The 27,789-nt window shown below is 37.2% G+C and overlaps 1 protein-coding gene across 1 annotated transcript in view; it reads left to right on the top strand.

Annotated features, from left to right (window-relative positions):
• Window positions 1–8,563: 8,563 nt before the first annotated feature.
• LOC148951694 (alanine--glyoxylate aminotransferase 2-like) overlaps window positions 8,564–27,789 on the top strand; it is a 61,711-nt gene continuing 42,485 nt past the window's right edge. The window contains exon 1 of the mRNA XM_089088647.1: window positions 8,564–8,663. Within this exon, the coding sequence (XP_088944773.1) occupies window positions 8,564–8,663 (100 nt within the window). The remainder of the gene's footprint in view (window positions 8,664–27,789) is intronic.

Below are 27,789 nucleotides of genomic sequence, written 5' to 3'. Positions count from 1 at the left end.
AAGTACTATTAATTCAAGATGTTATAACTTGGATATGGTATGTGATTTATTGGAATTGTTTCTATTTAATACTTTTATAAGATTGATTGGTAATTTATATAAACAAACTGTTGGCATTCCTATGGGTGGGAATGCGAGTCCATCCAGAGCGGACTTGTTTTTAAGTCAATTAGAATACGAATATATGATAAATAAAAATAGCCCAAGCAATGTAAAATATAACCTTTCAAATAATAAAAGATATCCGGACGATCTCTTAGTAATAACTTGTGCAAAGTTTATTGAGATTTCAAAATATTTATCCACAAGAGGTAATTCTGGAACCTAGCTATGGGACAAGAAACTATGGCCATTTTTAGATTTAAATATTAATATTTCAGATAATAATAAATTAGTTTTTAAAATATATAATAAAACGGATGATTTTAATTTTGAAGTAATTTATTTTTCATTCCTTGAAAGTAATATACATTCAAATATTACTTATTCAGCTTATTATTCCCAATTATTTAGGTATGCAAAAATTTGCAGCAATTACACAGATTTTAAAATAGATTTAAAAAGCTTAGCGAAAAACTGATCTTAAGAGGTTTTTCTGCCAAAAAAATTTGTTGGCAATTAAAAAAATTTAGTTTTATGTATCATGAACTTTTAGGTAAATATACAAAAAATTATAAAGAAATATTGAATGAAATTTTAATATAATTTCTCTTTCGCTTTTCTTTTTTTGAATTTTGAATTTGCAGATTGTTTTATGACAAGCTTGAAGAACTTTAAATCTGTAATTGGATCTGGATACCAATAAAAGACTTTGTTTTATAACTCACATCTGGACCAATCTTTATTTTTTCCAGAATGGTCTTTGCTCAGTGACCTCTGGGATGTTATTAAGGAAAGAATGAAACTCATTTTGTATGTAATTTTCAATAGCTTTACTAGTATGCATCTATTTCACAAGTTTCACCTAACATAGGGATACCATAAAGATCTTATGGTAGAGCCTCCACTGTGCTCGGGTAAAGAAAGTAAAGCCTCAAAACTCGTTAAGGCAGGTGGTATGTCATTATATATATATATATATATATATATATATATATATATATATATATATATATATATATATATATATATATATATATATATATATATATATATATATATATATATATATATATATATATATATATATATATATATATATATATATATATATATATATATATATATATATATATATATATATATATATATATATATATATATATATATATATATATATATATATATATATATATATATATATATATATATATATATATATATATATATATATATATATATTAAATTTAGATTTAAGGTGTTCCTATTGTGTTATATGTATATATATATATATATATATATATATATATATATATATATATATATATATATATATATATATATATATATATATATATATATATATATATATATATATATATATATATATATATATATATATATATATATATATATGTGTGTGTGTGTGTGTAAATAACTACTAAAAATAGCTAATTCAGTGACTACTTTTGATTAAAAGGACTCATTTCCTTTTCCATACAAACAAAAGAACAATTTCAAAGAACGGACTGTTTAAAAAAAGGTTTCTTTTACAATATGGATTACAATATGGCTGTTTAAAGAACTATAATAAAAGTAGCAGAATGCTGAATGTCATTTATGACATTAGCAAACACAAATGTTTGCTAATGATTATATATATATATATATATATATATATATATATATATATATATATATATATATATATATATATATATATATATATATATATATATATATATATATATATATATATATATATATATATATATATATATATATATATATGTATCAATGGTTGTCGCAACAAAGAAAAAGACATAGATGATCTCCTTCTAATTTATGACGTGCTATTTATCCAGGAGCATATGCTTTCCGGGACGAATATAAACTTCCTGGACAAATCCCGCTCGCACGATGTCTTTTTAGAGCCAGCGAGATCTATGCCAGGGCGTCCGTTCGGAGGTTGGCAATATACGCTAGGAAAGAATTTTTGGCTAAGCCAACAATTAGAAGCAGTAGTCTGTTGTGCGTCTCTGTTGAGGGAATTGAGTTCATCAACATATACATGCCTACTAATTACAACAATACTCTTTCTCTGACAAAGTTCTCAAAAGCAGCGGATGTCCTAAGACAACATTTGGAGGCTCTTGAGCTTCGTGGGTGTAAGTGACTAATTGCCGGGTACCTCAACTGTGACCCATACAAGGACCATGTTCTATCCGATATTCTTATGTATTGTCTCCCCACCACTGTTAAGATTTGGCCGAAGTCTCTGGATTTTCCGTACACCCATACTAGTGGTCATACCTCAAATATTGACCACGTACTTTCATGCACATCCATTTCTAGTCTTCCAGTTACAGTTTGCACTGATAATCCGATTAGCGACCATTCCGGACTTCCGTTTCAGATGGAGCCAACACAGAGCACTATTTACTCTTGTTCCAAAAAGTGGGTCTACAAGCAAAATTGGGAGAAATGCAATATTCCCCTTTAAGTCACCACAGTTGCTTCGGTCCTAAGTTTCATCAAAGTTCCTTCTCATCTACTCTGCTCTGGCCCTTCCAAAGTCTCAGCCATGGTTGATTTTAGCTATTATTACCATCAAGTACTCCAGGCTCTGAAAGTTGCCGAAGCGAAAGCGGGTCCTACAAGACGAGCCAAAATTGGGAAAGAAAACCGATGTGGTCCGAATCCACTGAACTCCAGTCGGCAAAACGACATGCAAAATCTTGGCTAAACATTTTGATTGCTTGTGGAAGACCGCTAAGGGGGACTCTATTCGAACTGAAACGGAGCACAAAACGCAAGTATGAAGCTGAAATGAAGAGGTACCGAATTATCGGGCGTATCCATTGTATATCCAATGAGGTTACACATAACACTGCCGGGGTTGCCACCACATCCAAATAAAAATCACCAGTTTTTCACCAAGAAAATCACCAGATTTTCACCAAGAAAATCACCAGTATTTCACAAAAATCGCCAGAAACCGGTGGTCAATAGTGATAAGCTTTATACCAAAAAGACGAGTTGGGTACCTTGAGCTTTTCTTTGCAAATGCTTTTCTTTTATCTTTTTTCTAGGTTTCCATTAAAATGAATAACCCCAATAATCCTCTTTTGTCCTCAAATCGGAATTTCATTTGCTTATGAGAGTTTTTAAACACTCTTCCATAGTTGGTATCCTTAGTGGTAAACTTCAGCTCTGAAAAAAACTACCCAAATGGTGTCAATTTCTTATATATATTTTTACTTCCTGAAAATTGTCGTGGGTCAAGTCTAAGCTGAAATATCAAACAATCGGTGATAGATCTTATTTACCTGTTTCCTTAGACGAGAGCCCCTTGAGACTGAACCCCCTGGTTTCTTGAGACTATTAAGTCTCTTGAAAAAGACCTAGCCTAGGCTGCTGAATGTATGTTCATGTGGGACTATGTCTTCTTTACCTGAGAAATTTTTATTTTCGTTTCTGAGCCTCAATCCGTTTTATCAAACATGGGACACACATGTATGTATTTATAAATTAAAATTTGTAACTATCAGGAAGACGATTGCCAAGCTAAAAGGATACACAAAAGCCCAAAATAACGCCACTCTTTAGAAATAACGAATGAAAAAAACCATAAAATATGAAAGTCACTGATTATTTCACCTCAGTAAGACTGCGAAACCAATCACGCATGGAATGTTAACCAATTTTGTAAAAAAAATCATTAAATTAAATGAAAATCACAAGAAATCACTATATTCAAAAAAATCATTAGAAAAATCACCAGGAGGATGAAAAATCACCAGATCTGGTGATAAATCACCAGCGGTGGCAACTCTAAACACTGCTAGACAATCAGTTACCAGTTTACGGGTTGAACTTTTTCAGATTTCCTCTAGCTATGTTGTAGCTTTGGCGTCGTCATTACCTCATACGCTGGTACATCTATTAACAAAAGCTTTCTCCGGTATTGCAATACAAAGACGGGGTCAAAGACATCAAAATTCCTCCAAAAAACAAACTCTTCCACAACTATCCAGTCCCTCTCCATGGCCGACTCAGACCAGTTTCTATTTCGTGGTACAAGGGGTCATAAGGATAGACACTATCCAAGGTAGTTTTTTTGGTTTTAATTCAACATATAAAACATTTTTATCAGTAAAAAAGGAAATTGAATTTATACTCAAAATATTTTTGTAATAAGAGAGGAACAGCATGCATATTGCACAATTATTCACAACATCTTTTTGGGAATTTGTGCAATGTTTGCTAATGATTATGCCTTCTTCAATAGAGATATCCAGGACACTATTGCGATATTGTTTATACAAATTCAATTTTTGAATTGATTTTTAGTGCCTTAAAAGACTCTTCCAAGAGTCTTTCCTTTTTTCATTTTTGTGCCGCTAAATGGTTAATTCAAATGATGAAAAGATGAAAAACCGTATTATGTAAATTTTGCAACCCTTTTTGTTTTAGACTCTATTGTTAGTCCAAACTTTGATGACATAGACTCTTATGCGTTTTAAAATGCATTGATGCACTTCAGAAATGTTTCTCCTAGGTTTCCTACATATGAAACATATACACATTTTTAACATATTTATGTATATTTATATAAATATCTACTTTTATTCTAGGCCTGGTGTTTAGTAGGCCAGATAATTATTTGTATTTTAATAGTTTAGCTGCGGTAAATCCAGTATTTGGGTATGGATAATACCTTTCATAAGTTTATATTTTATAAGTTACATAAGGTCATAATAGCTTGGCTGTATAGACCGTCATTACATAAGGTCATAACGCCTAGGGCGTACATGCCGTCATCATATAAGGTCATAACGCCTAGGGCGTATTGGCCGTTCATAACATGAGGTCATAACGCCTAGGGCGTACAGGTCGTTATTGCATAAGGTCATAACGCCTAGGGCGTATAGGCCGTCACTACATAAGGATATAACGCCTAGGGCGTACAGGCCGTCATTAAATAAGGCCATAACGACTAGGGGTATAGGCCGTCGTAAAATAAGGTCATAACGCCTAGGACATACAGGCCGTCATTACATAAGGTCATAACGCCTAGGTCGTATAGGCCGTCATAACATAAGGTCATAACGCCTAGGGCGTACAGGCCGTTATTACATAAGGTCATAACGCCTAGGGCGTATAGGCCGTCATTACATAAGGTCAAAACGCCTAGGGCGTACAGACCACCATTACGCAAGGTTATAACCTCTACGGCGTTATAGGCCTTCTGGCAAGGGATAAGTTGGTCTGGAGATTGTAGCTCAGATTAGACACAGCATTTAATTATAAAGATTTTATAGTTGGTTAAAATTGAGCACCGATTCCGGAACAGATGACATGGTCTCTTTGGCAGAGTCACTGGACCTTGTATACGAAGTACTGGGTGACACCATCAAACCCAGGCCTACCATTACCGTCCAACAGCCTCGCTCGGCGGCAGAGCTGGTTTTGGCAATTAAGCCATTCCAGAGAAAACAGCTTATCACGTTACCTTTCTCCCCAATGCTGAAAAACTTCATCAAGCAGCGCTCAGAAGACCTGCAGTCAACAACAAAGAATAAGCCACTCTCAGAACATGATAGTTTCTTTGATCTTCCCGACATACCGGGCCGAGCGAAAGCACGGACTTTCACTCTTTGAGCAAAGTTTCCCCCTTTTCCTCAGTTTTTACTCCTTTTTAGATATTGGCAGCTGGCAACCCTGATGGTACGTAGAAATCATGAAACAGAATATTACAGAAGTGAATTTTTGTGTCTTATTTGTAATTATTTGTATTTTAATCATTTGGGTGTATTAAATCCAATCTTTATGGTATGGTATATTATTCATTACATAAAGGCTATACAGGCCGTCATTATATAAGGTCATAACGCCTTGGGCGTACAGACCGGAATTACACAAGGTCATAACACCATTGGGTGTACATACTACCATTACATAAGTTCACAACACCTTGGGTGTACATGACATCATTGCATAAGGTCAAATCACCTTGTGTGTACAGACCGTCATTAAATAAGGTCATAACGCCTTGGGTGTACAGACCGGCATTAAATAAGATAATAACACTTTGGGTGTACAGGCCACCATTACATAAGGTCATAACGCCTGGGGAGTACAGACCATCATTACATAAGGTCATAAGGCTTTGGAAGTACAGACCGCCATTATATAAGGTTACGACGCCTTGGACGTACGTACCGTCATTGCATAGTATTGTAACGACTACAGCGCTAACATATAGGTCTGGTCTGGCATATGGTAAGCTTTTCTGGAGATTAGAGTTGAATTTACTTCCAGCGTCCAATTACAAATATGCTATGCTAGCTGGATAACAGTATATACTTATAATATTGAAGAAAATATCGTTTCAAAACGTAGTACTTCTTTGACCTTTTCGGCATCCCGGACCGAGCGAGAGCTTACAAAATAATGTCAAAACACATTTTCAGCTTCACAGGAACCACACATAAACCCAAAGTTCATTTTTTTTACCATCAACTGGATAAGTAGAGGACATAAAGTTCATATCAGTTGACAGAAAGTCATTCTTGGCCTTAGATTCTTCCACACGAGTGACTCTGAGCATGCTATCATACAGTTACCTCACGTTAGGTGCTGTCATAAAGATGCTAAAGGCAGAGAGCGTCTCTCCTGACACTATCCCAAAAACTGATAAAGTTCTTCGATTCTGTTAATAGATGTCAGCAGCATCTTTCAAATATTCTTTCTCGAGCATACTCAAAATTATTATCTCTGGAAAGTATTTCATGTTTTCCGCCGACTTTAAGGACCTAACTCACAGAATGAGGTTAGGGTTCACATTCAAAAACAAAATATATCAGTTCAAAGTGCCATCGTGAGCTATGGCCATCTTCTAACCATCCAATGGCATGCCTACATGAACAAATAAATTCTGCACAATTACCAAAAGTCATTAGTACAGAACGATATAAAGACCATTATGATTCTCCAGCTCAGACTTTGGTTCATGCTGACCGAGAAATCAGATGATTCTCCTGCAGAGACTTGGGTTCATGCTGAGCGAGAAATCAGAATTGCAACCTATGCGACGGATCATATTTCTCGGGTTTTCTGGTAGACCAAGAGGTAAAGAGGGTTTACCTAACCCCGGAAAAGATTCAGAACTTAATGCATGCAATCTAGGCAGCTCTGGAAAAATCGCATGCCTCAATAAGGCAACTGATGAAGCTGATTAGACTCATCAATGTGGGCTCAAGAGCGATTCCTTTCAACAGACTACATCTCAGGAAATGTCAGTTACTAATGCTCAGATTGTGGGACAAGTCTTGAAGCAAAATAGATTTAAACATCCTAATTACGACAGAGATGAAAGAGGCATTTTCACAGTGGCTGAACAAAGATTGACTGAGTCAAGGCCTTCCTCTCAAGCCCCCTATTGTTTCCAAAACAATATTCACCGACATGTCAACCTACGGGCGAGGTGGCTATCTAGAGGACCCACATCAAAACACTTCGGGGACTTGGTCTCAAGAAGAAAAAACTCTTCATATAAATTGCCTCGAGATGAGAGCCGTAGCCAACACAATCAAAGCCTTTGCGGAGGAGCTAAGAAACGAGGTAGTCATGGTAGCGACGGACAACTCGACTGTAGTCAATTACACAAACAAAGAGGGTGGAACCCGCTCTTTCTCCCTAGAGGAGGAACTCATAAAGCTCTTCGAGGTTACGATGGCCCAGAACGCTCACTTGAGGGCAAGACACATCGCCGGGTCACTCAATCTAGTAGCCGACACACTGTCACGAGAAGGAAAAGGTCTGCCCACGGAATGGAGTTTCAACGAAAGTGTCTTCAGAGCCCTGTCAAAAGAGTATCGACTGCCAGAAGTAGATCTATTCGCGACTCGATTGAACTGGAAGATCGACATATATTTCTCACCAGTTCCAGATTCTCTTGCGATCGGCACAGATGGCCTTGTCCACGATTGGTCGAACAAACACAGCTATGCCTTCCATCCATTTGCCCTGATCCCAAGGTTCTGGAGAAGGTTCAAAAGTCGGTGAACTGCCGAATAATGCTAATTGCTCCGCGAGGGTCTCGCTAATCTTGGTACACGAATCTTCTCAACCTGCTAGTAGACTTGGCAGCTGGAACAATTTCTTCTTGGATAAAGCAAGCCATAACTGAGGCATAGGAGGCAGCAAAAGAAGAGTGTAGAAAAAGGAAAGCACATGACACAAGATCCAAAACGGCGTCATTGGCGCGATCAAAATCAGTACCACTTGCTGACATAATGAATACTGCTGGCTGGTCTTCGGAGTCTACTCCCAGACAACACTATCTTCATGAAATAGCAGATCGAACCGAAACTCTAAATTTTGTTGTGGTTCAGACAGTTTTATAGTTTATACATTTAAATGTTTGAGTTTGAAACTAATATTTTATATTAGTTGACTTATGAACCTACCACCAAATCGGTTGGAATCTAAGCTTTTGTTAATAGATGTACCAACGTATGAGGTAATGGCGACGCCAAAGCCAAACTTTCGAATGAAAGGTCAGTTTGGGTAGCCGATACTAACCTCATACGTTGGTACATAGAGTCCCTCCCTCCTCCCCCGCTCTTAAAGAGTTAAGGAATTATAAGGGATTTAGTTCAAAATAGAAAGTGGTCTGAGTCGGCCATGGAGAGGGACTGGATAGTTGTGGAAACGTTTGTTTTTCGGAGGAATTGTGGTGTCTTTGACCCCGTCTTTGTATTGCAAAGCCGGAGAAAGCTTTTGTTAATAGATGTTAATAGATGTTCGGCTATGCGTGTGTTTTTCAATCTGATTAAGAGTGAAAGTGGAATCATATTGTAATTTTTGTTTGTTTGTACAATAGCCAACATATGATCGCTAGCATAACTAAAACGTTTATGCAAATAGTGTTTTAGTTTCTCATTCACAGTGAGTCAAAATCAACGATCAAACATTAGAAATTAGTATAAAATGTCCTGTTTTTTTTTTTTATTTCAAAAATGTTGGTAATATACATTGTCTATTATAGCCATCATACTCAAGTTTTTGATCTAAGTAAAACAGATTTCTATGTCTGCAATCAGAGATAAATGGTTTAATCAGTGAGATAAACTACTATAAAGGCATATTTTAATTAATTATCTAATGTATAGAGTTTGTCAAGTGATCCTCTTTGGCTTCCCCTTATGATACTTGTCAATTATAGCGACTACGCTCAAGTTCTTGATCTGAGTAAAACCGATTTAAATGTCTGCATTCAGGGATATTTATTTTAGTCTCAGTTTGATAAACTACTATGCAGATATATTTTAATTAATAATCTAATGCATAGAGCTGGTTAAGTGATCCTTTTTGGTTTCATCTTATGGTACTTGACTATTATAGCAACCGTTCTTGATCTGAGTAAAACTGATTTCTGCGTCCGCATTCCGAAATATCCGCATTTAGAGATAATTAGCTTAGTCTCAGTGAGATAAAATACTATGCAGATATATATTAATTACCGTAATTATCTAATGTAAAGAGTTGGTTAATTGATCCACAAAGCATTTGTTTATTTCATGAAACAATCCAATTTGAGCAACACCATTGCATATTTCCGCATTTTTATTTCAAGCAACATAGTATTTCGAAAAAAATATTTGACATTTTGAATAAAGCGTTTGCTTATTTCATGAAACAATACGATCTGAGCAACAGTATTGCATATTTCCGCACTCAATACAATTTGAGCAGCACTATTGCATATTTCCATATTTTATTTTAAGCAACATAGTATTTCGAATAAAATATTTGATATTTTGAATAAATCATTTGACTATTTCATGAAACAATACAACTTGAGCACACACACATTCATGAAACAATACAACTTGAGCACACACACACACACACACACACACACACACACACACACACACACACACACACACACACACACACACACACACACACACACACACACACACACACACACACACACACACACACACACACACACACACACACACACACACACACACACACACACACACACACACACACACACACACACACACACACACACACACACACACACACACACACACACACACACACACACACACACACACACACACACACACACACACACACACACACACACACACACACACACACACACACACACACACACACACACACACACACACACACACACACACACACACACACACACACACACACACACACACACACACACACACACACACACACACACACACACACACACACACACACACACACACACACACACACACACACACACACACACACACACACACACACACACACACACACACACACACACACACACACACACACACACACACACACACACACACACACACACACACACACACACACACACACACACACACACACACACACACACACACACACACACACACACACACACACACACACACACACACACACACACACACACACACACACACACACACACACACACACACACACACACACACACACACACACACACACACACACACACACACACACACACACACACACACACACACACACACACACACACACACACACACACACACACACACACACACACACACACACACACACACACACACACACACACACACACACACACACACACACACACACACACACACACACACACACACACACACACACACACACACACACACACACACACACACACACATGAAATATTTAGGTAGACGTTGAACTAAATCAAAACAAACTATGAGCATGTGGACTTTCAAAAAGGTGACAAAGCAATATCTCAAAAACAACTTTTATTAATAAGTTAGATCTTTAAAAGTACATTGGTGGGGATTTTGAATTAGCCAGAAGGCACTATGTGTATACTTTTAGTACTACAACTATGGTTACTGTAACTAATAATTCTAAGACTACTAAGGTGAAGGCGCCCCCCATGAATGAGGCACCATTGACTACCGCTGTTATACTGTATGACAAACACAAAGAGTTCCTTGATATCTGCAAAGTACCTATGATTAACCTTATTTGTATTGGCACAGACGGACCTAGTAACATGTGCGGAGTAAACCACTCCTTTTTTACCATACTACGAGACAATGGCCTACCCTATCTTCAGCTCTTCAAGTTTGTTTGCCACTCACTCCATCCGTGTTCTTCAGAGGCGGTCTGTGAATTCCCTTCGAACCTTGAGTTTATGATGTCCAAAACATAAAAATGGTTTAATGTAAGCCCTTTTAGAAGGGAGACATATCAACATGTATTTAAGTTAATAAACGATGGAAATTCACCCTTATGTATTATTTCTCCTTGAAATACTCGCTGGCTCTCTCGGTACAATGCCTTGGTTCTCATACATGAGCAATACTTGGAGCTCCCACACACTTCAGTCTAGCCAAAGAGAAAGAACGTTGCAATACTGTCAGGGTGCTACACGCTATGTATAAAGATGAGCAAAACAAAATTTTGATTGTGTTCTTGAAGCCATTGCTGTCCGAATTTCAAAGGGTCAACTTGCTGTTTCAGCACACACACGCTCACCAATTTCGTCTTTTTGAAGAGCTGCAGGATTTAATACTAAGTCTCAGGCGTAGGATACTCTGCTCATCTGCAGTGTCTTTGATGGTTAATATGGACTTCGAAATCAATTATTTACCACCAGATCAAGTTGATTAAGGACACAAGTTCCTGATTGAACTGGCAAAATCTAATTTTTCAGACACACAGAAGAGCGAAATCAAAATACGGTTTTTTGCGTGTCTGAAAACTGCGGCTAAGGCGGTGCTTAAACAAATGCCTCCTGCTCTGGATTCGCTCATAAAGCTGAAATTTTTATCCCCTGTGATTTGCTTGTCTCAGTTTCGACCCCGATTTGAAGACTTGCCATTGAGAATTGTTGCTACCACTGATCTCAGTACCCTGGAGAATCAGTGGAGGAAACTGTTGGATGTTGATTGGTCATTTGCGTGTGGAGGAACAATCACCAAAAAATCCTATCAGTTCTGGATAGCTGTCCTACATTAACTTGATGCTGTTGGGGCACTTCCTTATCGTGAGTTAGCCAAGTGGGCATTGACCCTGTTGAGTTTGCCAATTAGCAATGCGATAGTGGAACGGTACATTTCTATGATGAATGTCATTCAGAGCAAGCTCCGAAACCGTATGTTCTTGCCGATATTGAGCTCAATACTTGTGTTCAGGCTGTGGTTGTCAGCATGTGGCTCTTGTTGCTTGACGTTTGAGCCTACAACGCGTATGCTGCTTTTCAATAGTGATATTTATAAGGCTTGTCAAGTCGAAGAAACTGACCAAACAAATGTTTTTTTTATCCGTCTGTATTATTTCATCTTTGGATTACGAAGACTTTTGTATTAACCCAGTTCTCGCGTTTCTTTTGGAGGCCTTACTTTAATCATAAAGTTATCTTAAAATATTTTGCTGCAACTGCTTTTCAATAGTAATATTTGAAGTCGAAGAAACTGACCAAACCACCGATCTCGTCGATCTAGATAATATCCTAGCCTTTTTTGAGCCTTAAATTTCTTAGTGCCTTATAGAACTAAGTGCCTTTCGTTTTTTTTTTTATTTTTTATCTGTACGTATTATTTCATTTTTGGGATTACGAAGGCTTTTGTTTTAACCCCGTTCTTATTTTTTTTTAAGCCTTCATTTAATCATAAAGTTACCTTTAAATATTGTGTTGTAACTGCTTTTCAATAGTGATATTCATAAGGCCTGTGATGTCGAGTTGCTCGACGTTTGAGCCTACAAAGCGTATGCGGCTTTTCAATTGTGATATTTATAAAGCTTGTGAAGTCGAAGAAACTTACCAAACAACTGATCTAGTCGAAATAGATAATATCCTAGCCTCCTTTGAGTATTAAATTTCTTAGTGCCTTATGAATCTAAGTGCCTTTCTGTTTTGTTTTTGTTTTTTATCTGTACGTATTATTTCATTTTGGGATTATGAAGGCTTTTGTATTAACCCCTTTCTCACGTTTCTTTTTGAGACCATACTATAATCATAAAATCATCTTTAAATATTGTGTTGCAACTGCTTTTCAATAGTGATATTTATAGGGCTTGTGAAGTCAAAGAAACTGACCAAACAACAGATCTAGTCATATCAAGAAGTTGGAGTCCAGCAACAACCTTATAAGAAAATTAAAATATATTTTCTTGTGAATTATTATGATTCTAATCAGCAGTTGTACTAAACCAATCCTGCTCAACTGATCCTCAGGGCTATACTGTGGTGTTTCCCCTCCCCATAGTATAGTGCAGACGGTTTGATATCTTTCTATTTTCCCCTTTTTGTTTTAGTTTTGTCTTTTATTTGTTTAAAGCTTTTTCCAATAGGCAATGTTTAGAAGTCCTCCCAAAAAAAGTCCCCCCAGATCCCAAATCAATTTCCAGTGAAAGTGTGATATTGAAAGATACCCATTTTGGCTAGTAAAGCACACTATCTCAAAGTTCAAATGATAGCTCCAATTCGGAGAATAGGACAATGATAAGTAAAGGGGATAATGTAACCATAAATGATGATAATGGGTTTCAAGAGGTCCTCTCTAGAAGCTCTAAAAAAGGAAAAAAATATCCCCAATCAAAAGCATTTCCCATCTCCCTGCCCAAGATCCTCCCTCCAAAAACTTAGGAATTTACCTTAAAATTACTCCCACTACCCCCTTTGAAATAAAAATGATCACTGCAATAAGAGTTGCAATTTTTAAATTGCTAAAATAAATGTTCTCTCTTAATATTAACCGTGATGGATCTCTGCTAATAGCTGTAGAAGATCAGAAATCAGCAGATACAATAATTAACCTAAAATCCCTTCTGAATACCCCAATTACTGCATCTAATTGGAACCCAAAACAATCACAAAAAAAATAGTAGTTTATAATGTTCCCCCAGAGATATCTACTCAGGAGTTAAAAGAAGGGCTTTCAGATAGGGCTGGAAACACAATCCCAGTTGAGGATGTTACCCAACTTGGAAAACCTAACTCTAATGGCCTAAAAACTAGTAGATCCTTCTTATTCACACTGAAGGATAAAATTGATATCCCAGAAAAATTATTCCTATATGGGCACATCAAACCACACAAGGAATACAAACCTAAGTCTATCCACTGTCAGAAGTGTTTCAAACTGGGACACACAACAAACAAATGTAATGAAATTCTCCGAGAGTGTAGTAATTGTAAAGCTTTCCATCCTAAAGAGTTGACAACTTGCAACAACACTCAGCCTACATGCATCAATTGCAAAGCCCCACATGAATCTACAAATAAATCATTATGCCCTGCATACAAGAAAAGAGCTTTAACACTCCAAATATCAACAGAAAAGGCCATCGCATACCCCTTTGCAGCAATGGAAGTAAATGCTGCCCAACGATACCAGACAAAGCCTGTAATGAAACCAACCAAAACCCCCAAGTCAAATGTCCCCAATGCATCAAGCACCCCATATAAAACACCATCTTCTAAGCTCCCTAGCTCAAATCCCTATCAGAAGGAATCACCAAGCCAACAAGCTTCCTTGTCCGGTGAGATGAGGTCAGCCTGGCCCCCCCTCCCAAGAAGAAACAAACTAGAAACACTACCAGGAATCAATCCCTTAACCAACAAACAGGATGCACAACCAAAAATGCAATCCCCAAACATATGCTTATTCATTCTAAACTGTAATGCAGTTCAGGCCATGAACATACATCAACTACAGAAAACAAAAATTATTGCAGAATTGGCAAAAATCTACATCCCAGAAGATATGCTCATTCAAGCAAAAAACGATCTTGCTTTACTTTTAACAAAGCTGAACATTGATACACAGTCATATGAAGTATAAATCAACAACACAACATTTATCAATACTCCAATGGAATGTAAGATCACTCACAGAAAATAAGCTATCATTTATGAATAATAATTCCATTAATATTGCTTGCCTCCAGGAAACTCATTTAACCCAAAATCAACAAATTAAGTCTCTGGGATATACTATCCTGAGAAAGGATAGATCTTCAGATAGAAATGGAGGTGGGGTAGCTTTATTAGTTAATAATAATATAAAATTTTGTGGCATCAATTTTCCAGATTTTGCAAATGATGTTGATGTAATTGGTATCAGTGTTTGGCTGAATAATTTAAAAACCTACATAATAAGCTTTTATAACCCTAATGGCCAAACTACGGATGCCAAGGATTTCTTTAATTATATAAATAATTCTAATATGTTAAAAAATATCATTATTTGTGGTGATTTCAATGCCCAGAGCCTTTTGTGGGGGAATAAACCAGCAAATAAAGCTGGTAAATTCATTGAGCATATGACTTCAAATAATAATGAATTAGCTGTTGCTACCCCTCCAAACCTGAATACATATTTCAACCTCAAAAGTGGCAGATTCTCCACAATTGACCTACAAATTGTGTCATCAAATTTTTTGAACAAAATTTACATAAATAAAATTGATAGTCTATGTACTGACCACTTTGCTATAGTTTGCTCCCTAAATGAACCTGCTGAAACTTTATCTCATACCTCCAAGTATGTCAACACTAAAGCAAATTGGTCTATGTTCCAAAATAAGCTAAATGATGAAATTACAAGTTTCACCCAAAGTTCATGCATTTCTAACACAACAGTTGACACACATGCTGAAGCCTTGACATCTTTACTAATAAATACACCTAATCATGCTATCCGCAGGAAAACACCTAAGAAAACATTCCCTAAACAAATTCCTAAAGAATGGTGGACAAATGAGTGCCTAAATAAATGGAGGATAAAAAAGGCAGATAGGACTGAATTCATAAAAAAACCATCACCTACTACATATTTAAAAAAATTACAAGCAGAATCTAATCTAAAAAGGACTATAATAGATGCCAAATATAAATACTGGAATAATTTTGCAAATAATCTCTCCAGAGAAACGCATGAGCCAATGATACATAAAGTCATAAGCCACATCTGTGGGAAAAAGACATCCCCCAACCCACTCCTGTATGAGCTTATACATAATAATACCCATTATGACAATAATAATGGAAAAGCTAACCTATTTGCAACTCTTTTTGTTAATAAGCTAACATCAAATAATCAAAGCAAACTGTCCACAATTCCTATGAACCCAAGTTACCAACCACGCCCAAGATCCGAGTACATAACTAATCCATTTTCAATCCAGGAAATGAATAATGCAATACATCATATTAGAACCAAAACTAGCGGCAGCTATGACAATATACACCCTACATGGATAAGGAATCTCACACCTTCATACAAACAAGAATTGCTAAATTGTTATAATCACGCTTGGGCATCTTCTAGAGTCCCAAATATATGGAAATGTTCGTCCCTCCTACCAATGCTAAAGAAAAATAAACCAAAAGATAACCCTGAGTCTTATAGGCCCATAAGGATTACTCCTGTGATGGGGAAAATAATGGAGAAAATGATCTATCACAGACTCCTCTGGTTTGTTGAAAAAATAATATGATCCCACACACTCAAACTGGATTCAGGAAACACCACTCCTCAACAGATGCTTTCATTTTGCTAACAAATGCAATAAATGAATCTTTCTCTAAAAATAATGTCCTAGTTGCAGCTTTCCTAGATTTTGAAGGGACATATGACAATGTGAACCACCAAATACTTTTAAACAAACTTGCAAACCTTGGAGTACCCCCTAAGCTAGTATCTATTATTAAATCCTTCATAGAAGTGCGAAGTTTCATCGTTTGTGTTGGTTCAGCCTCTTCACCCCAAAAGACAATAACCAAAGGCCTACCACAGGGAGCAGTCCTCAGTTGCCTCCTATTTGCCCTATATCTCTGGAACATGAACCTACCCCAAACAAATCTACAATATGCTGATGATCTAGTGCTATGGTCATCTGACAACACCTTCCAGATAGCACAGTCAAATCTGCAAAAGTCACTTTTCCAGTTTGAAAAATTCTCTCAACATTCAGATTTACCCATTGCACCCACCAAGTCAAAAATAATCCAATTTCACCGGAAGCGAAACCATGCTAATGTAAAACTAACTCTAAATAAAACAACTATTCCAGAAGATAATCATATTAATTACCTAGGTCTCATGCTTGACCAAAAACTTAATATCCACCTCCAAATTTCAAACACAATAAAAAAACGCAATAGAAAAACAAATAGACTAAAAAGACTCCTTTATACGCCCTGGGGCTGTAAGGAGAAAACCTTATTCCAATTTTATAAATCACATATAAGACCCCATATTGACTATGGGCTCATCGTCTATGGTGCATGTGCAAAGACCCAGATGCAAAAAATTGAAACAACACAAAATGATATAATACGTCTCATATTTGGTATTAGGAAACCCACAAGCACCAAGTTTCTGTTTATGGAGAGTGGATTAACAACAATAAGGGAGAGACGTAGCTTTCTCTTGACAAAACATCTTACAAAAATTGAATCAAATAGCTCACACACACTACATAATTGGTTAAGAAATCCAGCCATGTATAGAGGCATTGCAGATGAGTATGCCAATATCCAGAAGAAGTTCCCCATACCAGCAAAGTCTATTGCACCCACTTTCCCCCGATCCCCCCCATGGAAGTGGTCAAGTTCCATAATAAACAATGAGTTCTCAAAGTGGAATAAAGATTTAACCCCCATTGCTTTTGTCCAAAAAAAGTTTGCAGAACTTAATACAATTACCTATAAAAATCACTTCCAAAAATTTGTTGATGGGTCAAAAATGAATGAGAAGGTTGCCAGTGGTGTTTTCCTTCCTCACCTGAAAATTGCAACGGGTGAGAGATTATATAATAATTTATCTATAATGTCTGCTGAGTTAAATGCCATATCCATGGCATTAGAACACCTTACAGAAAACCAAACTTTGATTGCAAATTCAAAAAATATTATCATATATTCCGACTCTCTATCAAGCCTTGAGTTGCTGGCCTCAGCACCTCAATATAAGTTGGACATCGACACTTATCATTGTCTTAGTATTATTGATAATCTTGCTTCAAGTGGCATAAAAACTTACTTTCAGTACATTCCTAGCCACTCTGGCATAAGTGGTAGTCATCGGGTTGATGAAATAGACAAAAAATGCTATAAATATTGACCAGCCAAGTGGGAGACCAATACAAATTAGAGATATTTACCGATTGAGGCTATCAGATATTAATTTTAATAAGATTGATCCTATCCTTTCCCCCTTTCCCAAGAAGTATCTTTCTAAAATTTATCATAGAATTCGTTCTGGAACAAATGGACTAAATTTTCTTGCATTCTCATATAAGTTTTCTAATTCAAGTGATTCAATTCCCCTGTCCCCTCTTTGCGGGCATTGTAATATGAATAATGAAACAATTGACCATTGCCTATTTGAATGTAATATGCTGACGTCTGCTCAACATACCTTGCTTTGTAAACTGTTAAAATGCTTCAAATACCACAAAATCTCATTATCAGCCAAGAGCCTAGCCGACTATACCTGCACACAGAGCACAGAAATCGATATCTATCATCTTATATTTGAACTTCTTGAGTCGAAAGATTTACTGAAAGATATCTGAGAATATCTAATAAATAAGAGACAACCAAGCCAGTAGCTCTTTAGCCCACAGAGTGAAGCAAAAAGAAGAGGGCTAAATAGTATCAGCTGAATATCCCGTCTGCTGTGAATTAGAAGAAGAAGAAGAAGAAGTCAATCTAGATAATATCCTAGCCTCCTTTGAGTCTTAAATCTTTTAGTTCCTTATGGAACTATGTGCCTTCCTTTTTTTTCTTCTTTTATCCGTCCATATTATTTCATCTTGTGATTACAAAGACTTTTGTATTAACCCTGTTCTCACGATTTTTTCAGGCCTTACTTTAATCATAAAGTTATCTTAAAATATTGTTTTGCAACTGATTTTCAATAGTGATATTTGAAGCCAAATAAACTGACCAAACAACCGATCTAGTTGATCTCGATAGTATCCTAGCCTCCTTTGAGTCTTAAAGCTCTTAGTGCCTTATACAATTAAGTGCCTTTTTTTGTTTTTGTTTTATATGTCCGTATTATTGCATCTTGGGATTACGAATGCTTTTGTATTAACCCCGTTCTCACGTTTCTTTTGAGGCCTTAATATAATCATAAAGTTATCTTTAAATATTGTGTTGCAACTGCTTTTCAATAGTGATATTCATAAGGCTTGTGAAGTCGACGAAGCTGACCAAACAACGGATCTAATCGATCTAGATAATATCCTAGCCTCCTTTGGGTCTTAAATCTCTTAGTGCCTTATGGATCTAAGTGCCTTTCTTTTTTGTTTTTGTTTTTAATCTGTACCTATTATTTCATCTTGGGGTTGCGAAGGCTTTTGTATTAACCCCGTTCTTATATTTTTTTTTAGGCCTGACTTTAATCATAAAGTTGTCTTTAAATATTGTATTGCAACTGTACCAAATAACGTGTACCAAAAATTGTTATGCGATAATAAAACAAAGATATTGTATGTCTTCGGCCTGTGGCTGTCACTAGTGTATTCATTGGAATAAGTCATATTAAAATCTAAAAGTTAATAAAAAGAGTTCACAGCTGTTTAACCATTATGACGCATAAAACTGCAGCTCAAAACAGATGAATTTTGGCGGATCACATAAGTCGTTGTTCTTCCGTGAAATTGAAGCAGGATGAACGAAGGGTAAGCAAGCAAGGTAAAAGTAGAATTAGATTAGGGACAAAACTTTTTGTGACTTTAGCACGAAAGAACTGTTTTAGAACTATTTCATAATGTGTAGCACTGTAGCACGTTCTTCAATTTGTAGCACTTTCGTAACACAATTTTTTAATTTTGTCATGGACTAAATGATGAGAATTTTGAAAAAGGTTAAGGAATTAACTAGAAGTTTGGCCCGCGTTTGGACCGCATTTTTCGTGTTTGTTTTGAGAGATTTGTGCCAAGTTTGATTTAACCAGGACGACCTTTTTACCGTGTTTGTTTCAAAAGATTGGTGCTAAGTTTGAAATAACCGGACCAAAAAATTGATCCAGAACTAATCCAACTACACTTTTCGGGTCATGCGCGTGTCGCGGCGCAAGTCGCGACATACGATTTTTTTTTTACTTTAGCCCCGAAAATTGTTGTGAAACACACAAATTTGGGCAATTTAGAACTTTATAAACTGACCATGATGGCTGTCTTAGTTTTCATAGGCTCGGGAGTATTTTGGCTTGTTTTTAAAAGGTTCGCGATCTTTTTTTCTTTGACTTTCTGGCAACCCTTATCGGATTATTGTATTTTCTAAATATAAGAATATAAATTATCAATTACTTGAATAGCTTTTATTATGTAGTTTCGATTGCATCCTAACCTACTTGTTATATGACACAAGGTGTCTATAAAGAGGAAAAAAGAGATAAAAATTGCGTATAATAATGACAAGACAATCGTTTATTAGATAGGAGAAAGACAATCGTTTATTCTGAGATTCGGCCTCTCCCAGGCCACTCAGCGCGTCCCCAGGTGGCGGATAGGGGAACGTCCTGTAGATATGCAGGGCACCTCCCGGTAGGGAGGTGCGGACCATGAGAGGACCCGGTCTCTGGGGGTCTTGAAATATAGCTGGAGCACCCACGTCTGGGGTCCATAAGTTCAGGTGGAGGAGGGGGAAGGACCCTCTAATGTGCACTGGGCAGGGCCCATCGGCGTATGGATACGTCCCGCCAATCACAAACCTTCTCCCAGCAATGGGAAAATTGCAGGTGATGCAGGACGCCAGAAGGGCGCTTTATAGGTAGTAGATATAGCCGGCCCCTGCTAGGGATGGAGAGGAGTGGCTTACCGCCGTCCTGAAATTTTCCAAGAAACCTTCTTTCCTATAAAATATGAAGTACAAACGATCAAGAACGAGAACCAATACTACCGCGTCCGGGGCAACCGACGAAGTTACCGCGTCCGGGGCAACCGACGAAGTTACCACGTCCGGGGCAACCGACGAAGTTACCGCATCCGGGGCAACCGACGAAGTTACTGCGTCCGGGGCAACCGACGAGCTGACGACCCAGAATCTCCCTTTAACAATGTTGACAACTCCAAACCCGGAGGCTATGCTTTCTCCTAAATTGATTTTATCTGTTGGAACCCTTAACGTTAGGACGCTTGCTAAAGAAGGCAAAATAGATCTTGCCCTAAATGAACTAAACCGATATAAATGGGATATTGTAGGAGTTTCAGAAACACATCTCCCTAGCCCCGGCGAAGAAAGGATCGGCAACACTAGTCTGATAGTGTCTGGGAGAACCGATGGCGTCCATCGCCAAGGTGTTGGCTTTTTTATGTCGACTAAGGCACGAAGATCCCATATTTCCGTAACGCCTGTGTCAGAACGGTTCATTATGATACGAATGAAAGGATCACCGATCAACATCACGATCATACAAGTCTACACTCCTGACTTCAGCAAACCAGATGAAGAGTCTGATAATTTCTACCTTCAACTGCAAAGCCTAATTGACGCAGTTCCTAAAAAAGACAATATTGTTGTTATTGACGACTTCAATGCTATTGTTGGTAACGATGTTGCTCGAAATGAAGATGTTATGGGTAAATTTGGCCTTGGACGACTTAACAAGAGGGGCGAACGCCTCATTGAATTTTGCAGTGACAGTGATCTAGCCATTACAAATACTCTCTTCAAACATAGAGAACGTCGTAAGGCCACATGGACTTCGCCGGATGGAAAAACCCGTAATATTATTGATTACGTGCTCGTCTCTAGGCGGTGGAAATCATCTGTGCTAGATACTGTCACCCTCGCAGGTGGCGATTTCGACAGCGACCATTTTCTGGTCATGTCTGCACTAAAGATACTCCTGAAATCTTCCGTAAAGCTGAATAATAGACCCGCTCGTTTCAACACACATCTTCTCAAAGACCATCAAACTCGACAAACCTACATCGATGAACTTTCTACTTAAATATCGGACCTTCTTTCTAATATTCCTGTAACTCTATCTAAAGAGGATATCGATAAACTGGTCAAAGACTCCTCTAAGATCATCAGCAAAGTAGCGATGTCCGCCCTAGGAACCAAAAAGGGTGATAAAAAGCCTTGGATAACGAACGATATCATTTTATTATGTGCTTAGAAACGAAAACACAATAACAGGTCAGACAGAGAGAGCAGGGAAAGATATAAGCAGTTGAAGCGTGCTGTAGAAAAAGCCACCCGTAGAGCCCATCACACCTACATTAAAGACAAATGTGAACAGTGTAAGGCTGATTTTAAGAGAGGCGATTCATACTTCATGTATAAGAGAGTTCATGAGCTAACAAGCAATAAAAGCCTCAGTCCTTGTGCACTGCTAGATAAAAAAGGCTCTCAGATACAAAGCACAGAAGGTATCCGATCGAGATGGATGGAGCATTTAAAAGAAAAGCTTAATCCTGATATCTTTCCAAACCCTGCTGTCCTGGACCTCTTTCCTGTTACTGTCTCAGACCCCAGCCCACCTTCTCTCCGTTCTGAGGTCAAGGATGCCATCCAAGCGCTGAAGACTAACAAGGCCCCTGGCCTAGAAGGGATACAGGCATAACTGCTGACAGTCCGGTGTGAACCACTCATAGATCGTATCCACAAGATGGTTTCCGGTGCCTGGCAAAAGAGTCATTTCCCAACTTCTTGGTGCGAAGCCACAATTGTTCCACTACACAAGAAGGGGTCAAATGCAGTATGTGATAATTACCGTCCTATTAGCCTAACAAGTCAAACTGCAAAGATCTTCACACGAATTATACTCCAAAGGATCAGAGCCGTGTCATCCTTAGTCTTCCAAGAATACCAAGCCGGGTTTCGCCCTGGAAGATCAACCGTTGATCAAATTTTCACTGTTCGCCAAATTTTAGAGAAATATCTGGAATTCGGTCGCGGCCTGTATCAGCTCTTCATCGACTTTAGGCAAGCATTTGACCTTATTTGGAGAAATGGCCTATGGCATATCTTCCTCCATTACGGAATCCCACGAAACCTAGTAGATCTTATCAAAGATATGTACTCAAAATTTGGGAGTCGCGTCATGACTAGTGAAGGTCTCACTGACAGTTTCCAGACTTCCGCAGGTGTCCTTCAAGGATGCCTTTTGTCTCCAGAGCTGTTCAACCTTTTCCTCACATCAGTCTTATCCCTGGTGGAGACAACTTGTGACGCACATATAGGGGTGTTCAGATAGATAAGCTAGCCTACGCCGACGATATTGACGAAATGGCTGAAACACCCGAGGATCTACAAGCCGTTTCTAATGACGTGTTCGAAGCCACTAGTTCTTTTGGAATGATCATAAATGTATCAAAAACAAAGGCTATGTGCTGCTCACGAAAGCCACAGGATACAGTTAAGCCAGACCTGAAAATTAATGGAGAGAGTATCCAGTGGGTTGACGAGTTCCCTTACCTCGGTAGTCTGATCACCAGCGACAACAGTCTATCAAAAGACATTAAAAGACGTCTCGCCCAAGTGAGTTCCAGTTTCAAGGCCCTTATGCCCATATGGCGAAGCAAGGATTTGTCTCTGCGGCTTAAGACACGACTTTTTGATACCCTGATCATCCCCATCGCAATCTACTCATGTGAAACATAGACGCTGAAGGTAAATGACAACCGTCGACTTGCAGCGTTTGAAACTAAGTACCTTGGCCGCATTGGCGGGATCACTTACCTTGATAGAATCTCAAATGTCAAACTTCTCGAGCGCCTTAAAGTACAACAAACAATTCTCATGAAGATCCAGCTCCAGCAACTTCGATGGCTCGGTCATGCACAACAGATGTGTCGATCCCGTCTCCCAAAAATCACCTTCGAAGGCCAAATTCACGGTTCTCGTTCTCGTGGTCGTCCCCCAAAAAGGTGGAAGGAAAACTTTGTGCCTCACCGCCTCTCGGACCTTCTTCGCCTAGCAGAAGACCGTGAAGCATACAAAAGGTACATCCACGCCGTTACGAAGAAAGAGGCCCCAAGACGATCTTCAAGGACGGATGGGACTTCAGTAAAGTAAGTCAAGAACTGGCAGATAAAGAACTGAATTTTTGTGAATTAAGCTATCCGCATTAGCTCAATGAATAGCCCATAAAGTAAATTGCATGTTTCGCTTCAAGTGGGTAAAAAAGCGCTTTCTGGGTCAGGGCATTCTTTTGAATTTTTTGTGGTAAAGTTTCTAATTTAGTAAATTTGTAATTTAGTAAAAATATATTAAGACGCAAATACAAAGTTTAGAAATACCCCTTTTTATTAAGATAAGGAATATATCCTGCCAAGTTTCTGCTTAACGGGAAATTGAGAAATCACCACTTCCTACTTATTGCGTCGGTTGGGTAAAGGAAGGTGTGGTTGATAAAAATGTATAAAAGATACATTTAATGGGAAGGGGAAGACTGATACTAACTCTCTGCCGGGCTGACCTCTGGTCCGTTGATTTAGAAATACCTTGGAATATTGTCAGACCATTGTAAGTGTCTAAGTATCCTATTATATGTTATTGTAGTTTTCCGAGACTTGTGGTCTACTAGGGACAGCCAGTCCCAGTAGAAAATATATATCTGGTATTGTTATATGTAAATTGAATAAAAGTATTGTATTATAGCCAACCTCTCTACAATCTACCTTTAGTCCCGCGAACATACCGAGCTGGTGCGCCTCATTAGTTCGGTCATAGCCAAAGGAACGCTACCAAAGTTTAATTACCTTAGAGCCATAGTTTATCTCCCCTCTAAAGGGAGAATAAAGGCATCTACGACCACATCCACTTAAATACCAGAAAAACAACGTTACCACAACAGGTGGCAGCGGTGGGATGGGAAGTTGTGGGTATGTTCGAGGAACTAAAGGAAGATTGTAGAGAGGTAGATTTCGAAGTAGAACCAAAATTGTAAAACAAAGATGTGAAAATGTATATAGTCGTATATGGAAAAGTTATCTAGTGGTAACAAATGTTGTTGAGATTATATATACAGTTATAAAGTTATTCTGAAAACCCTTTATAAATATAGAATTGTTATCATATAAAAAAAAATGTAAATATGTAAATTTTAATAGCAAAATCATGTTATATGAACTATTGCCAAGCCCTTATATAGAGGCTAATCACAGTTCTCAATTATAGAGTATAAATCTATTGGTTAGGGTTGATTTTTTTATATATTTTAAATTGCAGTTAAGACTTATCAGATAAAAGTTTTGACGGACTGATTTAAAAGTTGACGCAAAAATTGAACACACTGAGTGGAGAGAAAAGACACACCCTATAGAAATAAAAATACCTAAATCATTAGGTCGTGACAAAACATAGTCCGTAAAACACATCTTATGACTCTTTCCCTACATAGCATGATCAATTAGAAAAAAATGTTAGTAACTTAAAGGGAAAAAAAATACTTTGCTAGTATTAATTATTCGGTATGGCATGAAAAAAAGATATAGAAACAGTGCAATTCATCTTTTCTTCTAATTTAAACACTTTACCAGGAAAATTCTTATTACGCTTCGAAATTTTTTATATACTGAGTTTTTAGAGTTGCTTCCAATTTAGTTCTGTCCAAAATAATATGAAAATAGGGGTATGCAAGGATTCTAAAGTTGAAAGTGTCCCAACAGGGTTAGGTTTGTGAAAACATATGAGTAAATATAAGTGTTCAGCAAAAAACATGCTTTATGAATGGTGATGAATTAAAGGAATCGTTCCTCTTCAAGGGCACGGGCTCTTTTCCATTCTTGGCCTTTTTGGAATCTTTGCTTCACACGAAATGATAGCATCTCCTGAGGTAAAATTATGTAAATGTCTTCAAGTGGAACTTAGATATAATTTTTCTCGTCTTTTGATACTAAGAATCAGGATAAAAACTAAAATGTCAAAGTTTGCAGCGATGTTCGCTTATTTATTAGGCTTTTAGGTTGAAACTTTCAGGGCATGATGAGGGGGATGTTCAACTGATATAAAGGCAATACTTACATACAACTACACTTTAAAAAAAATGTTTGAGATTCGACAAAAATTTTTGTTATGTTTATCAGCAAAAATCACACAAGGGTTTTCGGTATTAGTTAGAAAAACATTGGATTCAGAGGGTAAAATATGTTGTTAATTGGTAATTTTAAGAATAGGATAGTAGGTTCAAGAGTTTTCTAATTAAGGAAAAGCACAAAACAAATTTATTACGAAACAACATCGCCAATAAAAGTTTATGCAAAATAATATTTATTGAAAAATTTTTGGGTAAGCACTTTCTAAACGTGTAAATTAAACTTTTTCAACTCATATCAAGCCAAATTTTATACTCTTTTTTTTACACAAAAAGACAATTAGCTTCTTTTTTTCTGTTGTAATTCTAACCTTTGATTCGGATTACAATATAACATACTAATTTAAATGTTACCTTAATCAAATTCAATATGATATTCTAAAAAGTTTGATCTAGCATACAAATCCAAACAATATGGATTAATAAAACCTATTTTCGTTGGGAATTGCATTTTTTTTCTGCTGAAAAATACATAAATCTTAGTAATTTCAAAAATTTGATGGACCCAAAACACAAATCAAAATTTCAACGAAAAAATTGCCCGGTTTAAATTCCAGCAAAAATTAGTTGGAAATCAAATTTATTTTTTAGAGTGTACTACCACTCCTACTTTCCCTACTCCTACTAATACTTCTACTGCTACTAATTAGGCTATTATGGTATTATGGTGGTATAAAGGTATTACGGTGAAAGTTTCAGGGAATATCGAGAAAAAAGATTGAACTAAATCAAAAAACACTATTTGCAAGCAAGCTGTTAAAAAAGCCTATCAGTAATATCACAAGACCGATGTCGTGTATTTAATTAAAAATTTATGGGATATGTTGAGGGAGAGGTTTGACTTGCTCAAGAGCACTATGTACATGCTGCACCTGCTTCTTCTGCTGATACTACTAGTGCTGTTGCTACTACTGTTATTACTATTACGAATACCAACTCTTCTACTACTACTGTCAACGTCTCCTGATCTTGAATATAACCTCCTTGTACCCTCCCCCCATTCGGGAGCCCTGTATATGTGTGAAAGATAGATCCCTAATATGTATATGCGTTCGATATTCCCTTTTAATAGTTATATTAATCATTAGAAAAAGTGTACTGAACTGCAGCCTAAAGCATTGTTTAAAAAAAACCTACAAAGAGGTACGCGATACTAGTAGAATGTATCTATGGAATTCCACGAGACGTATAGCCACTAATATTTTCTTCCTTATTGATTTAATATCATGAAAGACGTTTAACGGTGATTCTATGTTCCTTCCTGTGCTATTTGCTTGGTTTACGTTCCTTGGCACCTTTCCAGAGCATGTACTTATGGATTCTAGCCAACTATGTTCCTTCCTATGCTATTCTAAGGGCTTATGTTCCCTCCCATGCTATTCTAAGGATTTATGTTCCTTCCCATGCTAGTCTATAGGACTATGTTCCTTCCAATGTTATTTGGGGACACTATGTTCCTTCCATTGTTATTCTATGGGACCTCTACACGTGATTAAACACGCTTTGCTTGCCTTTCCTTGGTACCTTTCCAAACGAGCGGGGATTCTCCTCC

Source organism: Artemia sp. Qi Xiang Cuo, chromosome 5 (genome assembly GCF_049724085.1).
Source record: "Artemia sp. Qi Xiang Cuo chromosome 5, ASM4972408v1, whole genome shotgun sequence".
NCBI classification, from domain to species: domain Eukaryota; kingdom Metazoa; phylum Arthropoda; class Branchiopoda; order Anostraca; family Artemiidae; genus Artemia; species Artemia sp. Qi Xiang Cuo.
Note: the sequence above shows the minus strand (reverse complement) of the source record. Positions and strands in the feature narration are given on the sequence as shown.